We start from the raw sequence: 12,437 nt of genomic DNA on the forward strand, positions 1-12,437 counted from the left end.
AGTCAATAAAGCAGAAATAGATGTTTTTCTGGAACTCTCTTGCTTTTTCCATGATCCAGCGGATGTTGGCAATTTGATCTCTGGTTCCTCTGCCTTTTCTAAAACCAGCTTGAACATCTGGAAGTTCACGGTTCATGTATTGCTGAAGCCTGGCTTGGAGAATTTTGAGCATTGTTTTTTTTTCCCCTTAAATGCATTGTAAATAGTTGCTTTTAAAAATACTGCTTGGGGAGAAGGAAATGGAAACCCATTCCAGTGTTCTTGCCTGGAAAATCCCATGGATGGAGGAACCTGGTAGCCTACAGTCCATGGGGTCACAAAGAGTTGGACACGACTGAGTGACTTGACTTTCTTTCTTTTACACAGGATTAAAGGAGGCTCCATGACGACACTTGGTTCCTCCTGAACTCGTTTTTCTCAAGCCTTGAGCTTCTAATAGCTCAGCAAACCAATACGTCTTACTCATGAAAATGTTTTTCTTAATAAGCTATATTAATGAACCTCTGTATTTGCTTGGAAATCTGCCTGTCTTCAAGATTCATGACAATTGTTTTATGGCCAGAGATGACTCTCTTTGTGCCAATTCTATCTCAAAATGCTTGCTAACCAGTATAGAAAGCTTTGCCAAAAACTAACAACTATCTCAAAATGCTTGGTAATCAGTATGTAATGCTTTGCTAAAAACTAACGAGGGGGCACTGTTTATGTCCCCTTCTGATGTCTATGTCAGAAGCTTTCTCTATCCCTTTACACTTTAATAAAACTCTGCTACAGACAGCAAAAAAATAAAAATAAAAATACCGGTTGGATGTTTCCAACATCTGGCTCATTCCTGAGCTGACGTTTGATGATTATACTCTCCCATGAGAGTCAGTGACATTTTTCTTTTCTTTATATATAGAATGTAATTACCATCTCATAATCTTTAGGCAGTGGTTCAGATCTCAGTCTATTTCTCTAAGCCTTGGCTATGCTGTTTTGGGACTGCCAGGCTCATGCATGGTGTAGGGATTAGGCTGAGACTTCTATGGAATCACATACAGAATCAGAGCATCCTCATTTCTGACTCTTATCATTTCTGGGATTCGCCCCATACTTTTCCATACCTTCCTGCCTGATGGGAGCCCTTCTCTGGTTTCTGTAGCCTAAAGGATGGGTTTCTACTAGAGTGTTAGGTGCCTACATTGAGCAGCAGCATGATCCGGGCACACCTTTGAGGCAAAACTGTGAGAAAAAGTTTGGGAAACTTATTTCTGTGCAGTTCACTTCTTCACATTTGACTCTCTTCTGTAATCCACTTGCTTTTGTTTACTTTTCACAGTCCTCAAGTAGTTGATTTTTATATTTTTACCAGATAGTTTTTGTTTGCAATCAGTGGTAGGGATGGGCTATAGAGGGCTTAAACACAGTAGTTTATTTATGTAGTGAATTAGTTGTAGTTTTTGAAATTGTGGTAAAACACATTTAACATAGAGTTTTCCATTTAACTGTTAAAAAATTTTAGGTTTTGGTAAAAATACATAACAAACTTTAGTATTTTAGCAACTTTTAAGTATACAGTTCAGCAGCATACATCCACATTGTTGTGCAACTATTACCACTGTTCACCTCCAGATATTTTTATTATCCCAGACTGAAATTCTGTATCCTTTAAATAATACCTCTCCATTTCTTGAACCTTCCAGCCTCTGGTAACCACCTATGAATTTGACTACTCTGGGTACCTCATGTGTGTACTAAGTTGCTTCTTTTTTTTTTTTTTAATTTTATTTTATTTTTAAACTTTACTAATTGTATTAGTTTTGCCAAATACCAAACTAAGTTGCTTCTTGTCTGACTCTTCATGTCCAACTCTTTGCGACCCTGTGGACGATAGCCCACAAGGCTCCTCTGTCCATGGAGATTCTCCAGGCAAGAATACTGGAGTGGGTTGCCATGCCCTCTTCTAGGGGATCTTCCCAATGCAGGGATTGAACCCAGGTCTCTTTTGTCTCCTGCATTGGTATGCAGGTTCTTTACCACTAGCACCACCTGGGAAGCTCTGGGTACCTCATATCAGTAGAGTAATACAGTATTTGACCTTTTGTGTTAGCTTGTTTCACCAAGCTTAATGTCTTCAAGGTGTATCCATGTTGTAGCATGTGTCAGAATTTCTTTTTTTTTAATTAAGATATAATTGATGCATAATATTTTATTAGTTTCAGATGTACTACATAGTGATTCACTTTTTAATAGATTATACTCTGTTTAAAGTTATAAAATATTGGCTATATTCTTTGTGCTGTATAATATATCTTTGTATATTGTTTATTTTATACATAGTAGCTTGTACTTGTTCATCACTTACCCATTTTTTTGCCCCTCCCTCATCTGTTTTTTTCCACTGGTAACCACTTGTTAATATTTCAGGCAAGAATATAAACAAGTGGTTATAATCCATAGGGTCCCAAAGAGTCACACAGGACTGAAGCAACTTAGCACAACCAGTTGTTTATTAGGTATATCTGTGAGTTTGTTTCTGTTTTGTTATATTTATTAATTCGTTTTATTTTTTAGATTCCACATATAGGTAGTAACATATAGTAGTTCTCTTTCTCTGATTATTTCACTAAACATTATACTTTCCCGTTCCATCTATGTTGTTGTAAATGGCAAATTTTCATTCTTTCTTATGGCTGAGTAATATTCTAGTGTGTGTGTGTGTGTGTGTGTGTGTGTGTTTATTTATTTATTTGTATACCACATATTTTGTATCTGTTCATTGGTTGATGGACAGTTTCTTCCATATCTTGGTTATATAAATAATGCTGCTATGAATATTGGAGTTTGAAACTGTCGTTTCAAATTACTGTTTTCTTTTTCTTTGGCTATATATGCTCAGGAGTAGAATTGCTGGATCATACGGTAATTATATTTTTTTCAGGAACCTCCATACTGTTTTCCATAGTGGCTGAACCAGTTTACATTCCCAGCTGTTCTAAGGTTCTCCTTTTCCCCACATCCTCACCAACATTTGTTATTGGTGGTCATTTTGGTGATATCCATTCTGACAGATGTGAGATAATATCTCATTGTGGGTTTTATTTGTATTATCCTGATAATTAGCAACATTGAACATTTTTGTGTGTGCCTGTTGGCTATCTGTATGTCTTCTTTGGAAAAATGTCTATTCAGTTCTTCTGCCCATTTAAAAATTTGGTTTTTTGGCTTCTTGATATTGAGTTGTATGAGATATTCATATATTAGCTCCATATTGGATATATCATTTGCAAATATTTTCTCCTGTTCTGTAGTTTGTCTTTTCTTTTTCTCAATGGTTTGCTTTGCTGGGCGAAAGCTTTTAAGTTTAATAAGATCTCATTTGTTTATTTTGCTTTTGTTTCCTTTGCATAAGGAGACATCCTAAAAAATGTTTCTGTGTCATAGTATTCTGCCTATGTTTTCTTCTAAGAGTTTTATGGTTTCCTGTCCTACATTTAGGTCTTTGATCCATTTTTAGTTTATTTTTGTATATGGTGTGATCATAATAGTTGTTGTTTGGTTGCTAAGTCATGTCCAATTTTTTGCGATCCCTTGGACTGTAGCACACTAGGCTCTCTGTCCATGGGATTGCTGAGGCAGAAATACTGGAGTGGGTTGCCATTTCCTTTTGCACAGATCTTCCTGACTCAGGGATCAAACCTGCATCTGCTGCATGGCAGGCTGATTCTTTACTGCTGAGCCACCACGGGAAGCACTATATGGTGTGATAAAATGTTTGAATTTCATCCTTTTACACATAGCTGTCCAGTTTTCCCAGCAACACTTATTGATGAGTATCTTTTGACATTGTTTATTTTTGCCTCTTTTGATAGATTAATTGACCAAAAGTGTGTGGTTAATTTCTGGGCTCATTATTTTGTTCCATTGATCTATGTGCCTGTTTTTATGCCAATACCATACTGTTTTGATGACTTACCTTTGTACTGCAGTCTGAAGTCAGGGAATGTGATACTTCTAGCTTTGTTCTTTTTTCTCAAGCTTTCTTTGGCTATTCTGGGTCTTCTGTGGTTCCATATAAATTTTAGGATTATTTGTTCTAGTTCTCCTAGGTATTTTGATAGAGATTGTTACCTTGAGTCTGTAGATTGCTTTGGATACTATGGACATTTTAACAATATTAATTCTTCCAATCCGTAAACATGGTGTATCTTTCCATTTCTTTGTATCATTTAAAATTTCCTTTGTCTATAGTTTTCAGAATATATCTTTCACTTCTTTAGTTAAGTTTATTTTTTTATGCTGTTTTAAATGGAATTGGTTTTTTTGCTTTCTCTTTCTGATAGTTCTTTATTAATGTATAGAAAAGCAACAGATTTTTGTATATCAGTCTTGTGTCTTGCAACTTCACTGAATTCACTGATGAGCTCTAGTCGTTTTTTGGTAGAGATTTTAAGTTTCTGTATGTGTAGTATCATGTCATCTACAGATAGTGACCATTTTACTTCTTCTCTTCTAACTTGGAAGCCTTTCTTTTTTTTGTCTGATTGCTGTAGCTAAGACTTCTATTACTGTTGAATAGAAGTGGTGAAAATGGGCACCCTTGTCTTATTCCTGATCTTCGAGGACCACTTTTCACTGTTGAGTATGATATTAGCTGTGGTTTTGTCATCCATGACCTTTATTATATTGAGGTATGTTCCCTCTATACCCAATTTGTGGAGAGTTTTTTTCATAAATGGATATTGAATTTTGTCAGAAGCTTTTTCTGCATCTATTGCGATCATCATGATTTTCATTTTCCTGTTTGTTAATATGGTATACCACATTGACTGATTTGTGGGTATTGAACCATTCTTGCATTCTGGGATAAATTCCACTTGATCATGGTGTATGTTCCTTTTTATGTATTGTTTAATTTGGTTTGCTAATATTTTGTTGAGGATTTTGACATCTAATTTCATGATTATGTTGTACCTTGATATGGTTTCTTCATGTTTCTTATGTTTGGTTTTATTAAGTTTCTTGGACATGGTGGTTTGTATTTTCATCAAATTTGGAAAATTTTTGGTTATTATTCCCTCAAATATATTTTTTTTCCTCCCTTCCTCTCTACTCCTGCTGGAATTCCAATTCCATATTAGGGATTATTAGCCTGCTTGTATTGTTACATAACTTACTGAAGTTTTGTTCCTTTTTTTTCAAAATCTTTTATCTTTAGGTGTCTCATTTTAGTTTCCATTTCTGTGTCTTCAAGTTTACTAATTTTTTGCAGTTTCTAATTTTCCATGTTTTAAATTCCATATATTTTTCATCTCTAGACTTTCAACTTGGATCTTTTTTATACCTTTCATTTCTCAGTGTTGTGCTAATGCTTTCCTCTACCTTCTTGGACATACTGAGTATATTTACAATAGTTCCTTTAACTTTTTTCCCCTAATTTTTATAATCTATGTTGTTTCTGGGTTCATTGCTATTGATTAATTTTTCTCTTGATTATGGGCCATAATTTCCTGCCTATCTACATGACTTAAAATATTTTAATACACACCAGATATTATAGATTTTATATTGTTGAGTATTAGGTTTTATATATACATATAAATCCCCTTTAAATTCAGGAGTTTTGTCTTCAATGTAGTTAACTCTGCATTTGTTTGATCCTTTGTTTTTTTTGAAGGCTTGCTTTTAAGCTTAGTTAAGGCAATAAGGAGCCTGGTGGGCCGCAGTCCATGGGGTCGCCAAGAGTGGGACAGGACTGAGCGACTTCACTTTCACTTTTCACTTTCATGCATCGGAGAAGGAAATGGCAACCCACTCCAATGTTCTTGCCTGGAGAATCCCAGGGACGGGGGAGCCTGGTGGGCTGCCATCTATGGGGTCGCACAGAGTCGGACACGACTAAAGCGACTTAGCAGCAGCAGCAGCAGGGCAGTATTTAATGTACAGCTAATTTGGTTTGATTAGTAGGGCAGTACTCTTATGATTTTACATTATTATTCTACAATACTGCCATTCAGCCTATGGATTAGGAAGTCTTTCCACACTGGCTTATGGAGACACAAACTATTCCTTTAGGGATTCTTTTTTTGAAGATTGTTCTACATACTCCTTTCTAGTGCTTCTTTCTCTGTTCTTCATGGTTTTCTCTCCCATGTGTATAGATTAATACTTAACCAAAAACTCGAAGGTACCTCTGCAAACCTCCAGAGCGCTAGGTCTCTATGTATCTGCCTCTTCTCTCATAATTTGTTTCACACATTTTAGCTGCCTTGGCCTCCATGAACACTGAAATCTCTCTGAACTCACAGACAGCTTATTTCTTTTGGATTCCCCTTCACCACACTCACCTTGCCCAGCTGGTTAGCTGGGTTCAACTTGTTTGTTTTTATTTTTTTAGGGATTACTGTTCTGTACTGATTGTTATCCGATGTTTGAAAACAGGGTGTTTTCATGTATTTTGTCCAGGTTTTAGTTTTTTAAGGCTGAGGTGCAAATTCTATTCCTTTTATTTCATCAAAGATGGAAGCAAAAGTTCCTTCTCTTGGATTTTTGTCTTGCTGGCTTGTTGCAATCTTGTCAGCTCTTTGATGTTTTTAAAGATTAAAAAAATATTCATGTTTAGTTCTTTTGAATAGAAAGTTTGGTTCGGATAGCCTAGGCTTTCATTATTAGAAATGGAAATTCTTATGTCCTTTTCTTTATTTTTAAAATTTTTATTGGAGTATAGTTGATTTACAATATTGTGTTAGTTTCAGGTATACAGCAAAGTGAATCTGTTATACATAAACAAATATCCACTGTTTTTTTAGATTCTTTTCCCATATAGGCCATTACAGAGTATTGAGTAGAGTTCCCTGTGCTATACAGTAGGTCCTTACTAGTTAAGTACTTTTTATATAGGAGTCTGTATATGTCAATCCCAATCTCACAATTTATCCCTCCCCCACCCCTTATCCCCTGGTAAACTTAAGTTTATTTTCTACATCTGTGATTTCTGTTTTGTAAAAAAGTTTGTTTGTACCCTTCTGATGTCCTTTTCAATTAAAAAATGAGATAGAAAAAGATTCTCTGATATCCTCATAAAAATTGAACAGTTGACTGAGAGGAGGTGGATAATGTGGTTCCTCTGAACAGTCAAAAGGATAAAATAAGGATGCTGGGACATATTTTAGGTAGGCCTGGGTTGAATTCTCAGACTTGGCCCAGTTTTGCATAATAGAGGTACTAGATGCTAAGTTACTAATAGACCAGTAGGTAGGATTCTTACAGTAGGAAATAATGAAATAAATTGAAAGAAGCCATAGTGGGACAGGTATGATCAGTTGTTTTGATTTTCATCTAGGTATTGTACATCTCCTCATTTTTCTACACCATCAATTATATCTGGTATCTGTACAAAGAACTGAGGATGAAACCTAGCCAGAGTGCACAGAGGACATTTTCACTGGTAAGTTTTCTTCAGAGCAGATAGTTAAGAACAGTATGCTAAAACAAATCCACATGTCTTTGACAAATAGTTTAGCACTTAGCACTGACTAGGTGAATTCATGGGAGCTAATAAAAGAGAAAACTCATGGAGTTTCCACTCTGTTGACATGATTTCTCTACTCTTTTGCCACCATCACCACCCCTGCTGCCACCACCACCACCACCAACAGGATTTGATTATAGGAAACATTATTTACAGTATTACCATTCCTGCCTGGTTCCTTTCAGTAAGGGAAATCCTTCTTGGTTCTATGCCAATCCATCATTGTTGTTAAAGAAGACGACCTTGGTGAGCAGGTAGGAAAATGCCCAGCTAGCTAACGTGGGATTTGGGTTATGGGTATTGGAAAGGCAGAGTGTTGTGCTCTGACGTGTTTTGTTGGTATGTGTGTGTAACACATATTGGTTTGCAGAAGGGCAGAGGAATAAATGCATGGTAATTAGAAAACAAGATCCAGGAAGCAACTTGTTCCTTCTTTGAGTCACAAAAGAGTTGTGGACATTGTCTAGCATTGCAGAAAGAGAAGAGAACACTTGGTAAATAAGTCAGTATACCTGGATCCTTTTCTGTGTATACATATCTTACATATATAATTCACCTATTTCATGTGTACAATTCAGTGGTTTTAAAAGTAAACTTACCAGGTTGTAAAATTATCATAAATCAGTTTCAACATATTTTCTTCACTCAGTAAAATCCTTCATGCACATTTACTGTTAATTTGTTTTCCATACCCTGTCCTGCCCTTGTTGTTCAGTCTCTATGTTTGGCTCACCCTGCCATAGGCAACCACTAATACACTTTCTGTCTCTATAGATTTTCATTTTCTGGACATTTCATATAGATTTTATATATCATACAAAATATTTTGGTGTCTGGTTTATTTTATTTGGCATAATACTTTTGAAGTTCATTCATTGTATATAAGTAATTCATTCCTTTCTATTGCTAAATAGTATTCCATTGTATAGTACTCGTACTTCCTTATTTTTGATTCTTTAAGTAAATCACTAGGTGATTTAGCAGAATACATTTTTATGTTGTTAGCAATGTTCATTTCTTTAACTGTCTTTGTGTGTATTTTATCTTACTCAGTATTCTAGTCATCTTATTTATGCCTTATCCATTCTGTCATGGTTTTTTGAAGGAGAATTTTTGTTCAAGAGCACCATGGAATAAGTGAATCTAGAAAGCCTCCCAGCATATTTTTTCCAAAGCCTACAGTTTTACAACAAATGAAAGTGGTATCCTGTCATGCACATGATGAAATGCAGCAAATGTTTGTTGAATGAATAAGTGATATTATAGCATTGTGAAAAGAGCATTTGGAAGTAAATTAGGAGATCTGTCCTCTAAACCTATTTCTGTCATTTGTCTCCTGTATGACCTTGGGCACATCATCTTCCTTTCTTGGGCCTCAATTTTTCATCATAAACATGAAGTGCAGGGGGACTTCCCTCATGGTCCAGTGGTTAAAAATCCACCTTCCGATGCAGGGAATATGGGTTCCTATCTTCTAGATAGGTCTTATATTCAAGGTGCCTTTTTTGATTCTTATACTAACCCTGGGCTGTTAATGGTTCTGCTGGTCATCTTATACATAGACTTTTACTCCACCTATAAGGTCTGAACAGTTTACACCTCCCTTGATCTAAAAGAGGAGAGGATTGAGCAGTTATTAGAAGATGAAGATTTACTGTGTGATTTCATATTTGCCTTTCTTCTTAAGAAAATTTGTTGTGGTATCCAAATCTTATATTAAGCTACTCTCTGCAGGCCCTCTTTGTGGCTACTGGTGTATTTTTTAATATACAGTAATACAGATAAATTCTCTTTATCTTCAGTGCTAAGGAACTATTCATTTCATTTACTTTTTTATCAAATATTGCTTAACTGAAGCAAACCTGCTATTGGGAATTTTTGTACTATCAAATAGTAAGTGATGACTTGGTATTATAATATGATTGGCAATATCCTAAGACATTACTCACATTTATTATTTTCATAGGTTATAGATTATACCTGCCGAATTGGTCAAATAGCCATCATTTTGTCCAGGTAAGATTTTTTTTCCTTCCTAGCATGGTGTAGACTCATTATTCTTGGGTCCAGGTGGGAACAGTTAAAAGGACAGAGCTCTTATTTCCATTCATTCTGTCACTCCTTGGTCCTCACATAGCTTTATTGAGTAGGAAGCAACAAATGTGTAATCACTGGTTTCATTTTCCCAGGTAAAATAGGCAAGCAATTTGAAGTTACAGATTGGGTTTTAGCCTCAGTTCTGCCGTTAACTGTATGTGACCTGGAGTGAATATTTTTCCTTTAAGTCTTTTGACTTCTGATTCCTTTTCATATATCATGAAAGCTGTAATAGATGATTTTCAAGAACTTATTCACCTTTATAACATTGGGTGAGACTCTTTTACTAAACTCAGAAAGGATCTGTATCTCACCTAAAGTGATGGTCACATTGAGTTGATTTTAGACGTTGTAATCTTTTACTCCTGGATCTTTTCCAGTTATAGGAATCTGCATATATTAAGCTGGATAAATAACTGTTTGCTTAAGGCTGTGTTTTGGAAAATTTCTTAGGGAATGGACAGATCACATAGGTCCTTGATAGATTTTTCATTTCATTTTGACCCACTTGGTTTTTTAATCTGATCATGCAACTCCCAGAGTGCATGCTTAGTTACTCAGTCATGTCCGACTCTGCAATACCATGGACTGTAGCCTGCCAAGTTCCTCTGTCCATAGAATTTTCCAAGCAAGAATACTGGAGTGGGTTGCCATTTTCTGCTCAGGGAACCCTCCCAACCCAGAAACTGAACTCACATCTCTTATGTCTTTACTACTTTGCTACCTGGGAAGCTCACAGTTCCCAGAGACTCTCTGTGAAAGTCTGTTAGATTTTATTGACCTAGATATAAAATGCATTTCCTGCTTCATTTCACCAGGAACTTGAAATGAAAGTATACTTAAAGTTTTTGAAGTATTTTTCTTGAAGAAATTAAATGTGTAGGTTTTCATGAAGAGTGGGTAGGGGAATGGTATTGGGAGAAGGATAGGAGAATATTTTGCACAGGTAAAAAGGCATAAAAAAGTCTGAATATTAGGGTGATAATTTTTTTTCCTCCCAGTCTGATACCTCTACTGTTGATGGTACCTGTATTCTGTTTGGGCAATGTCAGTGAATGTTTCCGCAACTTCAGCCAGAGCCACAGGTAAGTAAGAACAAACCTATCATTTTCATGGTAGACTACACCTATTCTTTTCTATAAATAAAGATGGAAGAACACTTTGTACATCCATGCTGGCCAAGGTGCTTGTATTTTACATGGGCTATGGATAAGGGCTATAGTCAAGGCTAAAAATACATTAAGTAGAAATATGACATAAAGTGACTAAATGAGAATGTTTCAGTAGAAGGAACAAGATATTATGGACAAGGCTTAGCTAGATGATAAGTAAAATTGCTGCTGCTAAGTCACTTCAATCGTGTCCGACTCTGTGCGACCCCACAGACGGAAGCCCACCAGGCTCCCCTGTCCCTGGGATTCTCCAGGCAAGAACACTGGAGTGGGTTGCCATTTCCTGCTCCAATGCATGAAAGGGAAAGTGAAAGTGAAGTCACTCAGTCGTGTCCGACTCTTAGCGACCCCATGGACTGCAGCCTACCAGGCTCCTCCGTCCATGGGATTTTTCCAGGCAAAAGTACTGGAGTGGGTTGCCATTGCCTTCTCCGTAAGTAAAATTACATACTCATTAACTTTTGTTGCACCAAATGGCTATCTCTCTGGTCTTAAACCTGTAGCAACACTCCTGACCATTGATTCTCTTCCTAGGTGTATCCTGATATACTCACCACCACCAGCCATGGCTGAGCTCCTGCCTTCTGCCAACACATCAGTCTGTAGCACACTTTATTTTTATGGGCTCATCATTTTCCTGGCCAGCTTTGTACTCAGCTTCTTCACCATTGTGGTACTGTACCTCCCTGTCTGTCTTTATGGAAAGCGGGATGGGGTGGGGTGAGGTGGTGCAATATTTCTGGGCCTGCCTGGGAAAGATGTGGTACAGAGGCACTTCTTATAGTCCTAGAAACAAGAAAGTGACTGGTACATATTGATAATTTAATTACTTCCTCAGTTTTTTGTACTTCCCAAGGTCAAATGATAAGTGGGGAAAAGAGCCTGTATTCATTAGGTGAGAATTATGCTCACTCTAGAACTAGTATGTGTTCCTGTGGATCCTCATGAAGGACCAGACCAGAAAACTAGTATGTGTCAAGTATATTCTTTATATAGTATGATTTTCTGGAGCACAGAACATGTTCTTTTATTTTTCAAATAATTAGAGTTTTCTTTTCTCGGTTCTTTATTGAATATAAATTTGCACTTATCCTATATCTAACTGAGTTTAAAGTACAGAGTGGTTATACAGTTACTAAATATTCCTTTGATATCATCAGAATGATGGACAAATAATCATCTGTGGAACAATATGTTATTTATATATAACTGCCTAGGACAAAATCAGTAAGCAAGGAAATATGACTTTTTATTTGCCAAATCTACTTTTCAGTATCGTTTTCTCCTCTTTACATGCTAGTTCAGGGATTATAAATTATGTTTGTAGACCAACTTTATCCCACAAATTTTTTCATTTTGCTAGCATACCTAGCATGTGTGAATGAAATGCAATTGTGGAGTATTTTCTTTGATAATTCAAAAGTAAGTTATGGAGGTAGCTTTGATCAAATCAGTGACTTGGTAAAGAAAGCACAGTGACTACTTTATGTTAAAATGGCCTTGATGGTTTTCACTTAGAACTGATTGACAAGAGAGACAGGTCTCCCAAAACATGAGACCCTGGGGATTCCTGTTTGCTCCTTCAGAATAACCCAGACTTCAGTGGGCATTCAGAACTGGCATTCTGATTCTTTTTTAGTCAGCAGATAGTGAAC

The 12,437-nt window shown here is 36.4% G+C and overlaps 1 protein-coding gene across 5 annotated transcripts in view; it reads left to right on the top strand.

The window, feature by feature from the left end:
* The window catches only part of TMEM116 (transmembrane protein 116), a 36,968-nt gene that overhangs the window by 11,820 nt on the left and 12,711 nt on the right, over positions 1–12,437 (top strand). For all 5 annotated transcript variants that reach the window (XR_824212.1, XM_010828605.1, XM_010828603.1 and 2 more), the window contains 4 exons: positions 7,325–7,429; positions 9,480–9,529; positions 10,612–10,695; positions 11,317–11,455. Coding sequence is in view for 4 of the 5 variants with exons in the window: in XM_010828605.1 (XP_010826907.1) it covers positions 7,325–7,429; positions 9,480–9,529; positions 10,612–10,695; positions 11,317–11,455 (378 nt within the window). In the remaining variant the exon portion in view is untranslated. The remainder of the gene's footprint in view (positions 1–7,324; positions 7,430–9,479; positions 9,530–10,611; positions 10,696–11,316; positions 11,456–12,437) is intronic.

Source organism: Bison bison, unplaced genomic scaffold (assembly GCF_000754665.1).
Source record: "Bison bison bison isolate TAMUID 2011002044 unplaced genomic scaffold, Bison_UMD1.0 scf7180017864495, whole genome shotgun sequence".
Taxonomy (NCBI): Eukaryota; Metazoa; Chordata; class Mammalia; order Artiodactyla; family Bovidae; genus Bison; species Bison bison.